The 16,552-nt window shown below is 44.9% G+C and overlaps 1 protein-coding gene and 1 long non-coding RNA gene across 13 annotated transcripts in view; both read right to left on the bottom strand.

Annotated features, from left to right (window-relative positions):
* Window positions 1–1,377: 1,377 nt before the first annotated feature.
* Window positions 1,378–16,552, bottom strand: part of LOC118936596 (DIS3-like exonuclease 1) — a 52,863-nt gene continuing 37,688 nt past the window's right edge. For 3 of the 6 annotated variants that reach the window (XM_036963241.1, XM_036963239.1, XM_036963242.1), the window contains 8 exons: window positions 12,532–12,610; window positions 11,729–11,858; window positions 10,402–10,562; window positions 8,793–8,947; window positions 7,388–7,566; window positions 6,981–7,126; window positions 3,502–3,673; window positions 1,378–3,293 (listed from right to left, as the gene is read on the bottom strand). In XM_036963241.1, coding sequence (XP_036819136.1) covers window positions 2,925–3,293; window positions 3,502–3,673; window positions 6,981–7,126; window positions 7,388–7,566; window positions 8,793–8,947; window positions 10,402–10,562; window positions 11,729–11,858; window positions 12,532–12,610 — 1,391 coding nt within the window. In that variant the 3' untranslated portion in view covers window positions 1,378–2,924. The remainder of the gene's footprint in view (window positions 3,294–3,501; window positions 3,674–6,980; window positions 7,127–7,387; window positions 7,567–8,792; window positions 8,948–10,401; window positions 10,563–11,728; window positions 11,859–12,531; window positions 12,611–16,552) is intronic. The other 3 variants (XR_005039643.1, XR_005039642.1, XM_036963240.1) reach the window with 3 other exon arrangements.
* LOC118944398 lies at window positions 4,047–6,984 on the bottom strand. Of its 7 annotated transcripts, none has more exons than XR_005039648.1 (8): window positions 6,902–6,984; window positions 6,550–6,850; window positions 6,425–6,512; window positions 6,036–6,359; window positions 5,786–5,984; window positions 5,115–5,660; window positions 4,865–5,063; window positions 4,047–4,739 (listed from the first exon to the last, which is right to left on the bottom strand). It is a non-coding gene; the product is annotated as an uncharacterized LOC118944398 (long non-coding RNA). The 7 variants fall into 7 exon arrangements; XR_005039650.1 differs by having other exon boundaries at window positions 6,550–6,674; window positions 6,814–6,962; XR_005039645.1 differs by having other exon boundaries at window positions 6,550–6,688; window positions 6,726–6,962.

Here is a 16,552-nt window from a genome sequence, read left to right on the forward strand (position 1 = left end):
ACACCTCATCACCAGCCATACAAAACACCTCATCACCAGCCATACAAAACACCTCATCACCAGCCAAACAAAACACCTCATCACCAGCCATACAAAACACCTCATCACCAGCCGTACAAAACACCTCCTCACCAGCCATACAAAACACCTCATCACCAGCCATACAAAACACCTCATCACCAGCCATACAAAACACCTCATCACCAGCCATACAAAACGCCTCATCACCAGCCATACAAAACACCTCATCACCAGCCATACAAAACAGAAAGATAGGGCTATTTAATTAAGGTTCCCTGGACCCTCTGTGTTGGGTAAAGACAGGGCTATTTAATTAAGGTTCCCTGGCCCCTCTGTGTTGGGTAAAGACAGGGCTATTTAATTCAGGTTCCCTGGCCCCTCTGTGTTGGGTAAAGACAGGGCTATTTAATTCAGGTTCCCTGGCCCCTCTGTGTTGGGTAAAGACAGGGCTATTTAATTAAGGTTCCCTGTCCCCTCTGTGTTGGGTAAAGACAGGGCTATTTAATTAAGGTTCCCTGTCCCCTCAGTGTTGGGTAAAGACAGGGCTATTTAAGGTTCCCTGTCCCCTCTGTGTTGGGTAAAGACAGGGCTATTTAAGGTTCCCTGTCCCCTCTGTGTTGGGTAAAGACAGGATTTTTATCCCCCCCCTGGCCGTCAAGAGGAGTGCACCAGCCTTGGCGTCTACTCTGAGCCACTCCTGTAGCTTCGTTTCACTGAGACCTATTCTATCATTTCAGATCTAAAGGAGTGGGGATACAGAGGGGTAGTTTGGGCATTTAGAAAGGGTTGAGACATGGACATGTGGACCCTGTATGTATCAATGATGATCCTGAACTGGCAGATCTCAAACATCTAGTCTGTCTTGTTCAGATCACTGTGTCTCAAAACATCTAGTCTCTCTCGTTCAGATCACTGTCTCAAAACATCTAGTCTCTCTTGTTCAGATCACTGTGTCTCAAACATCTAGTCTCTCTTGTTCAGATCACTGTGTCTCAAACATCTAGTCTCTCTTGTTCAGATCACTGTGTCTCAAACATCTAGTCTCTCTTGTTCAGATCACTGTGTCTCAAAACATCTAGTCTCTCTTGTTCAGATCACTGTGTCTCAAACATCTAGTCTCTCTTGTTCAGATCACTGTGTCTCAAAACATCTAGTCTCTCTTGTTCAGATCACTGTGTCACTTGCATCATGCTTGTATTAATGCTTTTATAAAAATCTCTCGTCATCATTTCTAGCCTTTTTCCCATCCTAAATAAATACAATGTAAACGTATTTACCTGGAGCCTTGTGGACATTTGACTTAACAGCATGATACGATCTTCACCCAGATCAATAAACATTTCACTGCTCAACAAGTTTGGTAATGCACTTTAATTCACTTAAAACATACAGTGGAATAGAGCACTTGACAATACTTGTTTTTCCACAAGATACCAACTGCCAAAAAATATTACCAAAATAGAATTATGTTAAAATACAATACCAGGCTGTACAATGGCATTGTTCTCAGTGCCAGAGGTCATTATACAGTTCAGTGTAAAAACGATGGCCTGAGAATCGATTTGTGTGGAATCTGTTCTACATCTCCCCCAAATGTGTTCAATCAAATACGGAAAATTAGAAATGTTTTGTAAAAACTGTAGCTGCTTGTTCCACGTGTTGTTTCCATGGTAACTGTCCTGTTGAGTTAAGACCAGAGCTGCTGTTTGTTCATGGTGTTGTTTCTATGGTAACTGTCCTGTCCTGTTGAGACCAGAGTTGCTGTTTGTTCCAGGTGTTGTTTCCATGGTAACTGTCCTGTTGAGTTAAGACCAGAGCTGCTGTTTGTTCCAGGTGTTGTTTCCATGGTAACTGTCCTGTTGAGTTAAGACCAGAGCTGCTGTTTGTTCCAGGTGTTGTTTCCATGGTAACTGTCCTGTTGAGTTAAGACCAGAGCTGCTGTTTGTTCCAGGTGTTGTTTCCATGGTAACTGTCCTGTCCTGTTGAGACCAGAGCTGCTGTTTGTTCATGGTGTTGTTTCCATGGTAACTGTCCTGTCCTGTTGAGACCAGAGCTGCTGTTTGTTCATGGTGTTGTTTTTATGGTAACTGTCCTGTTGAGACCAGAGCCACTGCTTGTTCCAGATGTTTCTATGGTAAACTGTCCTGTTGAGAGTTATTCATGTATATAATATTACATGCATCCATCTCATCTCACAACTTCAATCAACTGATCATTTTCCAAATAAGACTAAAGATGTACCTAAGTAGAGTCTGGTAACCATGGTGATAACACCCAGGATGTAGATGTACCTAAGTAGAGTCTGGTAACCATGGTGATAACACCCAGGATGTATAGTAAGATGGTCAGTCCAGAGGGTCTGTCTGCATGCTGGTTAAGTCCATGAAAAGCACCACAATCTGATCCTGAGTCAGTGTTAAAGTTTGATGCTGATGTTGACCTGTTGCTTTGCCTCCTGTACGTCCTTACTCTTCAAACGCCCCCCTCCTCCACAATAACCTGACCCAGAATCAGAAGTTTTATGTAGTTCTATGCTGATGTACCGCAGACCAAAGCAGCTGTTCCCAGACCTGTTGTTCCTCCTGCTCCTCCACCACCACCTCATCCATGTTGATGTATCGCAGGGATGAGCAGCTGTTCCCAGACCTGTTGTTCCTCCTGCTCCTCCACCACCACCTCATCCATGTTGATGTATCGCAGGGATGAGCAGCTGTTCCCAGACCTGTTGTTCCTCCTGCTCCTCCACCACCACCTCATCCATGTTGATGTATCGCAGGGCTGAGCAGCTGTTCCCAGACCTGTTGTTCCTCCTGCTCCTCCACCACCACCTCATCCATGTTGATGTACTGCAGGGCTGAGCAGCTGTTCCCAGACCTGTTGTTCCTCCTGCTCCTCCACCTCATCTATGCTGATGTAGCACAAGCCTGAGCGGCTGCTCCCAGACCCCCGCCTCCTGCTCCACAGGCAGCAAGGTCCAGCAAGGCCAGCTCCCTGACCTCCTCCAGGAGAGAGTAGAGGTTGGGACATTTACTCTGTCTGAACTCTCTCTCCTCCGTGGACAGTTTGGAGGCCCGGCCCCTCTTCTCCTCCGCCTGCTGAGAGGCCTCCTCTGCCTGCCGAACCACCTCCTGGACCAGCTGGGACCGGCTCCTAGCCCCCTGGGGCTGGGAGTTCTGGACCTGAGTCTCGGGGGCCTGGTGGGGCCTGTTGCTGACCACTTCCAGACGGATTGTGTCTGAGTGACAACGTGATAGTTGTACTGAGATACGCACCTGAGGGGAAGAGGGGGGACGGGGGGTAGAACTAGCATTAGTTCATCTGTTAAGACCTGAAGCCTGAGGAGCAGCTGGTTAGACGAATCAGAGGTGTTAAGAGTAGGGCGGGAACAAAATCCTGCGGGAAGATCGCTCTCTATGGGGAACGTGGGCCCCCTCGGGGCCTGTATTCACAAAGATTCTACAGTAATTGTGTAGAACTCACGGTGATGTGTTGGAACAGGTTGAAGGTTGAGGTGCCAGCAGCAGTAGTGGTAGTGATGTGGTCCAGGTATCTCTGTAGAGAACCAGTCTGCCAGTCACATCCTCCATCCTGTCTCTCACTCACCACCTGGCCCTCTCTGTTCTTCAGGTACACTGCCCCCTTCAGGGCATACCTGGGAACACACACAGTTGTGTTACGGTACTCTTTTTAAATCAACCTATTTATGGATATTTGTTTGAGAAATATCTCAACATAAATCACTGTAGTGATTTCTACTGTATGTTTTTGCTCAGTTCAATGCTAGCCTGGTCTCAGATCTATTTGTGCTGTCTTGTCAACTCCTATGATTTACTGGTTGTCAATGACCATATGAGTTGGTAAGACAGCACCTGGGACCAGCTCTACTGTTATGACCTTACTGTGATGACCTTCCTGTGATGACCTTACTGTTATGACCTTACTGTGATATGAAGACCAGCTCTACTGTGATGACCTTACTGTGATATGAAGACCAGCTCTACTGTTATGACCTTACTGTGGTATGAAGACCAGCTCTACTGTTATGACCTTACTGTGGTATGAAGACCAACTCTACTGTTATGACCTTACTGTGGTATGAAGACCAGCTCTACTGTTATGACCTTACTGTGGTATGAAGACCAGCTCTACTGTTATGACCTTACTGTTATGACCTTACTGTGGTATGAAGACCAGCTCTACTGTGATGACCTTACTGTGGTATGAATACCAGCTCTACTGTTATGACCTTACTGTGGTATGAAGACCAGCTCTACTGTGATGACGTTACTGTGATGACCTTACTGTGGTATGAAGACCAGCTCTACTGTTATGACCTTACTGTGGTATGAAGACCAGCTCTACTGTTATGACCTTACTGTTATGACCTTACTGTGGTATGAAGACCAGCTCTACTGTTATGACCTTACTGTGGTATGAAGACCAGCTCTACTGTTATGACCTTACTGTGATATGAAGACCAGCTCTACTGTGATTACGTTACTGTGATACGAAGACCAGCTCTACTGTTATGACCTTACTGTGGTATGAAGACCAGCTCTACTGTTATGACCTTACTGTGGTATGAAGACCAGCTCTACTGTTATGACCTTACTGTGGTATGAAGACCAACTCTACTGTTATGACCTTACTGTGGTATGAAGACCAGCTCTACTGTTATGACCTTACTGTGGTATGAAGACCAGCTCTACTGTTATGACCTTACTGTGATATGAAGACCAGCTCTACTGTTATGACCTTACTGTGGTATGAAGACCAGCTCTACTGTGATGACCTTACTGTGATGACCTTACTGTGATATGAAGACCAGCTCTACTGTTATGACCTTACTGTGGTATGAAGACCAGCTCTACTGTTATGACCTTACTGTGGTATGAAGACCAGCTCTACTGTGATGACCTTACTGTTATGACCTTACTGTGGTATGAAGACCAGCTCTACTGTGATGACCTTACTGTGGTATGAATACCAGCTCTACTGTTATGACCTTACTGTGGTATGAAGACCAGCTCTACTGTGATGACCTTACTGTGGTATGAAGACCAACTCTACTGTTATGACCTTACTGTTATGACCTTACTGTGGTATGAAGACCAGCTCTACTGTGATGACCTTACTGTGGTATGAATACCAGCTCTACTGTTATGACCTTACTGTGGTATGAAGACCAGCTCTACTGTGATGACGTTACTGTGATGACCTTACTGTGGTATGAAGACCAGCTCTACTGTTATGACCTTACTGTGGTATGAAGACCAGCTCTACTGTTATGACCTTACTGTTATGACCTTACTGTGGTATGAAGACCAGCTCTACTGTTATGACCTTACTGTGGTATGAAGACCAGCTCTACTGTTATGACCTTACTGTGATATGAAGACCAGCTCTACTGTGATTACGTTACTGTGATACGAAGACCAGCTCTACTGTTATGACCTTACTGTGGTATGAAGACCAGCTCTACTGTTATGACCTTACTGTGGTATGAAGACCAGCTCTACTGTTATGACCTTACTGTGGTATGAAGACCAACTCTACTGTTATGACCTTACTGTGGTATGAAGACCAGCTCTACTGTTATGACCTTACTGTGGTATGAAGACCAGCTCTACTGTTATGACCTTACTGTGATATGAAGACCAGCTCTACTGTTATGACCTTACTGTGGTATGAAGACCAGCTCTACTGTGATGACCTTACTGTGATGACCTTACTGTGATATGAAGACCAGCTCTACTGTTATGACCTTACTGTGGTATGAAGACCAGCTCTACTGTTATGACCTTACTGTGGTATGAAGACCAGCTCTACTGTGATGACCTTACTGTTATGACCTTACTGTGGTATGAAGACCAGCTCTACTGTGATGACCTTACTGTGGTATGAATACCAGCTCTACTGTTATGACCTTACTGTGGTATGAAGACCAGCTCTACTGTGATGACCTTACTGTGGTATGAAGACCAACTCTACTGTTATGACCTTACTGTTATGACCTTACTGTGGTATGAAGACCAGCTCTACTGTTATGACCTTACTGTGGTATGAAGACCAGCTCTACTGTTATGACCTTACTGTGGTATGAAGACCAGCTCTACTGTTATGACCTTACTGTGGTATGAAGACCAGCTCTACTGTGATGACCTTACTGTGGTATGAAGACCAGCTCTACTGTTATGACCTTACTGTGATGACCTTACTGTGATGACCTTACTGTGGTATGAAGACCAACTCTACTGTTATGACCTTACTGTGGTATGAAGACCAGCTCTACTGTTATGACCTTACTGTGGTATGAAGACCAGCTCTACTGTGATGACCTTACTGTTATGACCTTACTGTGGTATGAAGACCAGCTCTACTGTGATGACCTTACTGTTATGACCTTACTGTGGTATGAAGACCAGCTCTACTGTTATGACCTTACTGTGGTATGAAGACCAGCTCTACTGTTATGACCTTACTGTTATGACCTTACTGTGGTATGAAGACCAGCTCTACTGTGATGACCTTACTGTTATGACCTTACTGTGGTATGAAGACCAGCTCTACTGTTATGACCTTACTGTGGTATGAAGACCAGCTCTACTGTTATGACCTTACTGTGGTATGAAGACCAGCTCTACTGTGATGACCTTACTGTGATGACCTTACTGTGGTATGAAGACCAGCTCTACTGTGATGACCTTACTGTTATGACCTTACTGTGGTATGAAGACCAGCTCTACTGTGATGACCTTACTGTGGTATGAAGACCAGCTCTACTGTTATGACCTTACTGTGGTATGAAGACCAGCTCTACTGTTATGACCTTACTGTGGTATGAAGACCAGCTCTACTGTGATGACCTTACTGTGATGACCTTACTGTGGTATGAAGACCAGCTCTACTGTTATGACCTTACTGTGGTATGAAGACCAGCTCTACTGTTATGACCTTACTGTGGTATGAAGACCAGCATGCCGTTGGCTCTGATGGTGTAGATGACCGCGTCGGCCACACAGCGCTCGTCTGTCTCTGGGTCTTTGTCTCTGAAGTAGAGGCACTGGAATAGCTCTGTGGACACCTTCTGGGCATGCTGTGCTGCCTAGGGTGTCAGAGGGTAGAGGTTAGAGTTCAGGGGTCAATGTCAGAAGATAACCATCCTCACAGGGTGTTTTCTACAGTAAAAGACTCCACACACTGTGCTCTATGCTCCCATGGTATTTATTGAAACAAAGTTGACCCTTAGGTCTTCATCACCCCCAAGTCGTCCGTTTGGAGATGAATGATATCTTCTCTTATCTCATTGGATCTTTATTTCGTTTTTAATGCTATTGTGGATGTTTGATATTGCTACGATACTGACCCTGTTCTTGTTGTTGATTTGCTGAGCCATCTCCTCCAACTCTTTGTTACTGGCTAAAGCCTTGGCTGGCCCCGCCCCCTTCTCCATGGCGATGGCTGCGGTGAGCAGGCGGTGGACGATCATGTCGGCATAGCGACGGATGGGAGAGGTGAAGTGGGTGTATCGGTCCAGAGCCAGACCTGAAGGAAGAGACACAGAGGTAAACAAATCATCTCTGTCCAGATATAACCTGGGCCCCTGGGCCCTGAGAGGAGATCTGTTCAGATATAACCTGGGCCCTGAGAGGAGATCTGTCCAGATATAACCTGGGCCCTGAGAGGAGATCTGTCCAGATATAACCTGGGCCCTGAGAGTAGATCTGTCCAGATATAACCTGGGCCCTGAGAGTAGATCTGTCCAGATATAACCTGGGCCCTGAGAGTAGATCTGTCCAGATATAACCTGGGCCCTGAGAGTAGATCTGTCCAGATATAACCTGGGCCCTGAGAGTAGATCTGTCCAGATATAACCTGGGCCCTGAGAGTAGATCTGTCCAGATATAACCTGGGCCCTGAGAGTAGATCTGTCCAGATATAACCTGGGCCCCTGGGCCCTGAGAGTAGACCTGTCCAGATATAACCTGGGCCCTGAGAGTAGATCTGTCCAGATATAACCTGGGCCCTGAGAGTAGATCTGTCCAGATATAACCTGGGCCCTGAGAGTAGATCTGTCCAAATATAACCATACTGATAGTACTGGTCTTGAGGACATTAGTTACCATAGTGATAGCACTGGTCCTGAGGACATTAGTTACCATAGTGATAGCACTGGTCCTGAGGACAGTAGTTACCATAGTGATAGCACTGGTCCTGAGGACATTAGTTACCATAGTGATACTACTAGTTCTGAGGACATTAGTTACCATAGTGATAGTACTGGTCCTGAGGACATTAGTTACCATAGTGATAGCACTGGTCCTGAGGACATTAGTTACCATAGTGATAGTACTGGGTCTGAGGACATTAGTTACCATAGTGATAGTACTGGTCCTGAGGACATTAGTTACCATAGTGATAGCACTGGTCCTGAGGACAGTAGTTACCATAGTGATAGCACTGGTCCTGAGGACATTAGTTACCATAGTGATACTACTAGTTCTGAGGACATTAGTTACCATAGTGATAGTACTGGTCCTGAGGACATTAGTTACCATAGTGATAGCACTGGTCCTGAGGACATTAGTTACCATAGTGATAGTACTGGTCCTGAGGACATTAGTTACCATACTGATAGCACTGGTCCCGAGGACAGTAGTTCCCATAGTGATATCACTGGTCCTGAGGACAGTAGTTACCATACTGATAGCACTGGTCCTGAGGACATTAGTTACCATAGTGATAGCACTGGTCCTGAGGACATTAGTTACCATAGTGATAGTACTGGTCGACAGGGCAGGCTCCGGTAGAGAAGTAGAGGGCATTAGACATGGCCATGGTAGCCATCACCCTCAGCAGCCGGTTCACCAGCGGGTCCCGGGGGTCCACGGCCCGGTCCAGGGAGTCAGCCAGGGCCTTGTTTGACCTGGGACAGGGAGTCAAGGTTATGGGTTGAACTTTACTGCTATTTGATCTAGCCTGTACGTTTGAATTAGTTGTTCTTTTGGTTGACTGGTGTGCCGACATGGGATCAAACACATTTGTCAAATACTTGTGAGTTTTCACTTTTGGGAGTATTCCATTCGTTCCATTGCACAAGGCAAAACTACATGAAGTGCAAGTCAATATTTTGACATATTTAATATGAGACATGTCTGAAATGTTCCACGTCTCTATTCAAAGATGATAATAATTCCATGCATATCGATGCATATCCATATCGATACATATCCATATCCATACATATCCATATCAATGCATATCCATACATATCCATACATATCCATATCCATATCCATATCCATATCAATGCATATCCATATCGATACATATCCATATCGATATCGATGCATATCCATACATATCCATATCGATACATATCCATATCGATGCATATCCATATCCATACATATTCATATCCATACATATCGATACATATCCATATCGATACATATCCATATCCATACATATCCATATCCATACATATCCATACATATCCATACATATCCATATCCATACATGTCCATATCCATATCGATCCATATCCATACATATCGATACATATCCATATCGATACGTATCCATGTCCATATCGATGCATATCCATATCCATATCGATACATATCCATATACACACATATCCATATCCATACATATCCATACATATCCATATCGATACATATCCATATCCATATCGATGCATATCCATACATATCCATATCGATACATATCCATATGGATACATATCCATATCGATACATATCCATATCCATACATATCCATATCCATACATATCCATATCCATACATATCCATACCCATACACATCCATACACATCCATACATATCCATACATATCCATATCCATACATATCCATATCGATACATATCCATATCCATACATATCCATACATATCCATACATACCCATATCCATACATATCCATACATATCCATATCCATACATATCCATATCCATACATATCCATATCCATACATATCCATATCCATACATATCCATATATATATATATATATCGATAGTTCAACGGCTTATAACACAGTTAATAGAAGTGTTATTAACACAGCTTATAACCTGTACCTGGTGTCTATGTATAGTTAAATGGCTGGTTAGTTAGTAACAGTATACCTGGTGTCTATGTATCGTTAAATGGCTGGTTAGTTAGTGACACCCTAGTAACAGTATACCTGGTGTCTATGTATCGTTAAATGGCTGGTTAGTTAGTAACACCCTAGTAACAGTATACCTGGTGTCTATGTATAGTTAAATGGCTGGTTAGTTAGTGACACCCTAGTAACATACCTGGTGTCTATGTATAGTTAAATGGCTGGTTAGTTAGTGACACCATAGTAACAGTCTACCTGGTATCTATGGTGAAGCCGCGTGCCCGGGCACTGTCCTGCAGCTGGTTGAAGAACTCCTGGCGTGGGGGCGGGTGGTGGCGCAGCAAGGCCTGCTGGGGGAAACTCTCCTGGATCTTACGGGCCACCCAGTGGTTGGCATAGATCATGCACTCTGCCACCTGGAAACACACCATTCTCCATCTTGTTAGCTAGGATGTGCATTGGCTAGCTCCTTGATAGGAATGACAAGCAGGATTCGTTGGCGAACATGCTATGGTTTCTACTTCTTCAAATAGTCAGTTACAACAGTCAAACATTACAAAAACAAACATGACAACAGTCAAACATTACAACAGTCAAACATTACAACAGTCAAACATTACAACAGTCAAACATTACAACAGTCAAACATTACAACAGTCAAACATTACAACAGTCAAACATTACAACAGTCAAACATTACAACAGTCAAACATTACAACAACAAACATTACAACAACAAACATTACAACAACAAACATTACAACAGTCAAACATTACCACAGTCAAACATTACCACAGTCAAACATTACAACAGTCAAACATGACAACAGTCAAACATGACAACAGTCAAACATTACAACAGTCAAACATTACAACAGTCAAACATTACAACAACAAACATGACAACAGTCAAACATGACAACAGTCAAACATTACAACAGTCAAACATGACAACAGTCAAACATGACAACAGTCAAACATTACAACAACAAACATGACAACAGTCAAACATTACAACAGTCAAACATTACAACAACAAACATGACAACAGTCAAACATGACAACAGTCAAACATTACAACAGTCAAACATTACAACAGTCAAACATTACAACAACAAACATGACAACAGTCAAACATTACAACAGTCAAACATTACAACAACAAACATGACAACAGTCAAACATGACAACAGTCAAACATTACAACAGTCAAACATTACAACAGTCAAACATTACAACAACAAACATGACAACAGTCAAACATGACAACAGTCAAACATTACAACAGTCAAACATTACAACAGTCAAACATTACAACAACAAACATGACAACAGTCAAACATTACAACAGTCAAACATTACAACAACAAACATGACAACAGTCAAACATGACAACAGTCAAACATTACAACAGTCAAACATTACAACAGTCAAACATTACAACAACAAACATTACAACAGTCAAACATTACAACAGTCAAACAATTGTATGTTGTTGTTTTTTCAACGTCTTGTCGCACAAGAAAACAGTGAACAGAAATATGAATTCGAACGTCTGTTGCTACAATGATTTGTTCCCCACCGTCTCATGGACCTCCAGTGGCTGTCTGGGCACCAGGGCTGTGATGTTCCTGTCCTCATCCAGCTGCGCCCTCACCTCTACCCCCTCCAGCTCCAACGCTCCTCCCTTGTCCCTCTGGGCACGCAGCTGTCTGGTGGACAGATGTATGGTGCATTTATGGAAGTGTTATCTAATCATTGTTAAAGAATGATTAACAGAAACCCTCTCTAGTACCTACCTGGTCACGTGGGTGAGACAGTGATTAACAGAAACACTCTAGTACCTACCTGGCCACATGGGTGAGACAATGATTAACAGAAACCCTCTCTAGTACCTGGTCACGTGGGTGAGACAATGATTAACAGCAACACTCTAGTACCTACCTGGCCACATGGGTGAGACAATGATTAACAGAAACCCTCTCTAGTACCTGGCCACGTGGGTGAAACAGTGATTAACAGAAACCCTCTAGTACCCACCTGGCCACGTGGGTGAGACAATTATTAACAGAAACCCTCTAGTACCTACCTGGCCACATGGGTGAGACAATGATTAACAGAAACCCTCTAGTACCCACCTGGCCACGTGGGTGAGACAATTATTAACAGAAACCCTCTCTAGTACCTACCTGGCCACGTGGGTGAGACAGTGATTAACAGAAACCCTCTAGTACCCACCTGGCCACGTGGGCGAGACAATGATTAACAGAAACCCTCTAGTACCCACCTGGCCACGTGGGTGAGACAATGATTAACAGAAACCCTCTAGTACCCACCTGGCCACGTGGGTGAGACAATGATTAACAGAAACCCTTTAGTACCTACCTGGCCACGTGGGTGAGGGTCTCCAGGGCCTGGGTGAGCTGGGCCAGCTTGGCATCCCTCTCCCCAGGTGGTAGCTGGGCTATAGAATAATAATAATATAACTTTATTGACAACACAATGAAGAAATCACTTTGGCTTCACAATAAGATGAATTAAACCAGAACATAAAAACACATCTGTTCTATTCCCTCTATAGTGCACTACTTTAGACAGTCTGGAGAAGGGTAGTGCACTACTTTAGACAGCCTGGAGAAGGGTAGTGCACTACTTTAGACAGCCTGGAGAAGGGTAGTGCACTACTTTAGACAGTCTGGAGAAGGGTAGTGCACTACTTTAGACAGCCTGGAGAAGGGTAGTGCACTACTGGAGAAGGGTAGTGCACTACTTTAGACAGTCTGGAGAAGGGTAGTGCACTACTTTAGACAGCCTGGAGAAGGGTAGTGCACTACTGGAGAAGGGTAGTGCACTACTTTAGACAGTCTGGAGAAGGGTAGTGCACTACTTTAGACAGCCTGGAGAAGGGTAGTGCACTACTTTAGACAGCCTGGAGAAGGGTAGTGCACTACTTTAGACAGCCTGGAGAAGGGTAGTGCACTACTTTAGACAGTCTGGAGAAGGGTAGTGCACTACTTTAGACAGCCTGGAGAAGGGTAGTGCACTACTTTAGACAGCCTGGAGAAGGGTAGTGCACTACTGGAGAAGGGTAGTGCACTACTTTAGACAGTCTGGAGAAGGGTAGTGCACTACTTTAGACAGCCTGGAGAAGGGTAGTGCACTACTTTAGACAGTCTGGAGAAGGGTAGTGCACTACTTTAGACAGTCTGGAGAAGGGTAGTGCACTACTGGAGAAGGGTAGTGCACTACTTTAGACAGTCTGGAGAAGGGTAGTGCACTACTTTAGACAGTCTGGAGAAGGGTAGTGCACTACTTTAGACAGTCTGGAGAAGGGTAGTGCACTACTTTAGACAGCCTGGAGAAGGGTAGTGCACTACTTTAGACAGCCTGGAGAAGGGTAGTGCACTACTTTAGACAGCCTGGAGAAGGGTAGTGCACTACTTTAGACAGTCTGGAGAAGGGTAGTGCACTACTTTAGACAGTCTGGAGAAGGGTAGTGCACTACTTTAGACAGTCTGGAGAAGGGTAGTGCACTACTTTAGACAGCCTGGAGAAGGGTAGTGCACTACTTTAGACAGTCTGGAGAAGGGTAGTGCACTACTTTAGACAGTCTGGAGAAGGGTAGTGCACTACTTTAGACAGTCTGGAGAAGGGTAGTGCACTACTTTAGACAGTCTGGAGAAGGGTAGTGCACTACTTTAGACAGTCTGGAGAAGGGTAGTGCACTACTTTAGACAGTCTGGAGAAGGGTAGTGCACTACTTTAGACAGTCTGGAGAAGGGTAGTGCACTACTTTAGACAGTCTGGAGAAGGGTAGTGCACTACTTTAGACAGCCTGGAGAAGGGTAGTGCACTACTTTAGACAGCCTGGAGAAGGGTAGTGCACTACTTTAGACAGTCTGGAGAAGGGTAGTGCACTACTTTAGACAGTCTGGAGAAGGGTAGTGCACTACTTTAGACAGTCTGGAGAAGGGTAGTACACTACTTTAGACAGCCTGGAGAAGGGTAGTGCACTACTTTAGACAGTCTGGAGAAGGGTAGTGCACTACTTTAGACTGTCTGGAGAAGGGTAGTGCACTACTTTAGACAGTCTGGAGAAGGGTAGTACACTACTTTAGACAGCCTGGAGAAGGGTAGTACACTACTTTAGACAGTCTGGAGAAGGGTAGTGCACTACTTTAGACAGTCTGGAGAAGGGTAGTGCACTACTTTAGACAGTCTGGAGATGGGTAGTGCACTACTTTAGACAGTCTGGAGAAGGGTAGTGCACTACTTTAGACAGTCTGGAGAAGGGTAGTGCACTACTTTAGACAGTCTGGAGAAGGGTAGTGCACTACTTTAGACAGCCTGGAGAAGGGTAGTACACTACTTTAGACAGCCTGGAGAAGGGTAGTGCACTACTTTAGACAGCCTGGAGAAGGGTAGTGCACTACTTTAGACAGTCTGGAGAAGGGTAGTGCACTACTTTAGACAGCCTGGAGAAGGGTAGTGCACTACTTTAGACAGTCTGGAGAAGGGTAGTGCACTACTGGAGAAGGGTAGTGCACTACTGGAGAAGGGTAGTGCACTACTTTAGACAGTCTGGAGAAGGGTAGTGCACTACTGGAGAAGGGTAGTGCACTACTGGAGAAGGGTAGTGCACTACTTTAGACAGTCTGGAGAAGGGTAGTGCACTACTGGAGAAGGGTAGTGCACTACTTTAGACAGTCTGGAGAAGGGTAGTGCACTACTGGAGAAGGGTAGTGCACTACTTTAGACAGTCTGGAGAAGGGTAGTGCACTACATTAGACAGCCTGGAGAAGGGTAGTGCACTACTTTAGACAGTCTGGAGAAGGGTAGTGCACTACATTAGACAGCCTGGAGAAGGGTAGTGCACTACTTTAGACAGTCTGGAGAAGGGTAGTGCACTACTTTAGACAGTCTGGAGAAGGGTAGTGCACTACTGGAGAAGGGTAGTGCACTACTTTAGACAGTCTGGAGAAGGGTAGTGCACTACATTAGACAGCCTGGAGAAGGGTAGTGCACTACTTTAGACAGTCTGGAGAAGGGTAGTGCACTACTTTAGACAGCCTGGAGAAGGGTAGTGCACTACTTTAGACAGTCTGGAGAAGGGTAGTGCACTACTTTAGACAGCCTGGAGAAGGGTAGTGCACTACTTTAGACAGCCTGGAGAAGGGTAGTGCACTACTTTAGACAGTCTGGAGAAGGGTAGTGCACTACTTTAGACAGTCTGGAGAAGGGTAGTGCACTACTGGAGAAGGGTAGTGCACTACTTTAGACAGTCTGGAGAAGGGTAGTGCACTACTTTAGACAGCCTGGAGAAGGGTAGTGCACTACTTTAGACAGCCTGGAGAAGGGTAGTGCACTACTTTAGACAGCCTGGAGAAGGGTAGTGCACTACTTTAGACAGCCTGGAGAAGGGTAGTGCACTACTTTAGACAGTCTGGAGAAGGGTAGTGCACTACTTTAGACAGTCTGGAGAAGGGTAGTGCACTACTTTAGACAGTCTGGAGAAGGGTAGTGCACTACTTTAGACAGCCTGGAGAAGGGTAGTGCACTACTTTAGACAGCCTGGAGAAGGGTAGTGCACTACTTTAGACAGTCTGGAGAAGGGTAGTGCACTACTTTAGACAGCCTGGAGAAGGGTAGTGCACTACTTTAGACAGTCTGGAGAAGGGTAGTGCACTACTTTAGACAGCCTGGAGAAGGGTAGTGCACTACTTTAGACAGTCTGGAGAAGGGTAGTGCACTACTGGAGAAGGGTAGTGCACTACTTTAGACAGCCTGGAGAAGGGTAGTGCACTACTTTAGACAGTCTGGAGAAGGGTAGTGCACTACTGGAGAAGGGTAGTGCACTACTTTAGACAGTCTGGAGAAGGGTAGTGCACTACATTAGACAGTCTGGAGAAGGGTAGTGCACTACTTTAGACAGCCTGGAGAAGGGTAGTGCACTACTTTAGACAGTCTGGAGAAGGGTAGTGCACTACTGGAGAAGGGTAGTGCACTACTTTAGACAGTCTGGAGAAGGGTAGTGCACTACTTTAGGCAGCCTGGAGAAGGGTAGTGCACTACTTTAGACAGCCTGGAGAAGGGTAGTGCACTACATTAGACAGTCTGGAGAAGGGTAGTGCACTACTTTAGACAGTCTGGAGAAGGGTAGTGCACTACTTTAGACAGCCTGGAGAAGGGTAGTGCACTACTTTAGACAGTCTGGAGAAGGGTAGTGCACTACTTTAGACAGTCTGGAGAAGGGTAGTGCACTACTTTAGACAGCCTGGAGAAGGGTAGTGCACTACTTTAGACAGTCTGGAGAAGGGTAGTGCACTACTTTAGGCAGCCTGGAGAAGGGTAGTGCACTACTTTAGACAGTCTGGAGAAGGGTAGTGCACTACTTTAGACAGCCTGG

The sequence above is a fragment of the Oncorhynchus mykiss genome, chromosome 26 (assembly GCF_013265735.2).
Source record: "Oncorhynchus mykiss isolate Arlee chromosome 26, USDA_OmykA_1.1, whole genome shotgun sequence".
Taxonomy (NCBI): domain Eukaryota; kingdom Metazoa; phylum Chordata; class Actinopteri; order Salmoniformes; family Salmonidae; genus Oncorhynchus; species Oncorhynchus mykiss.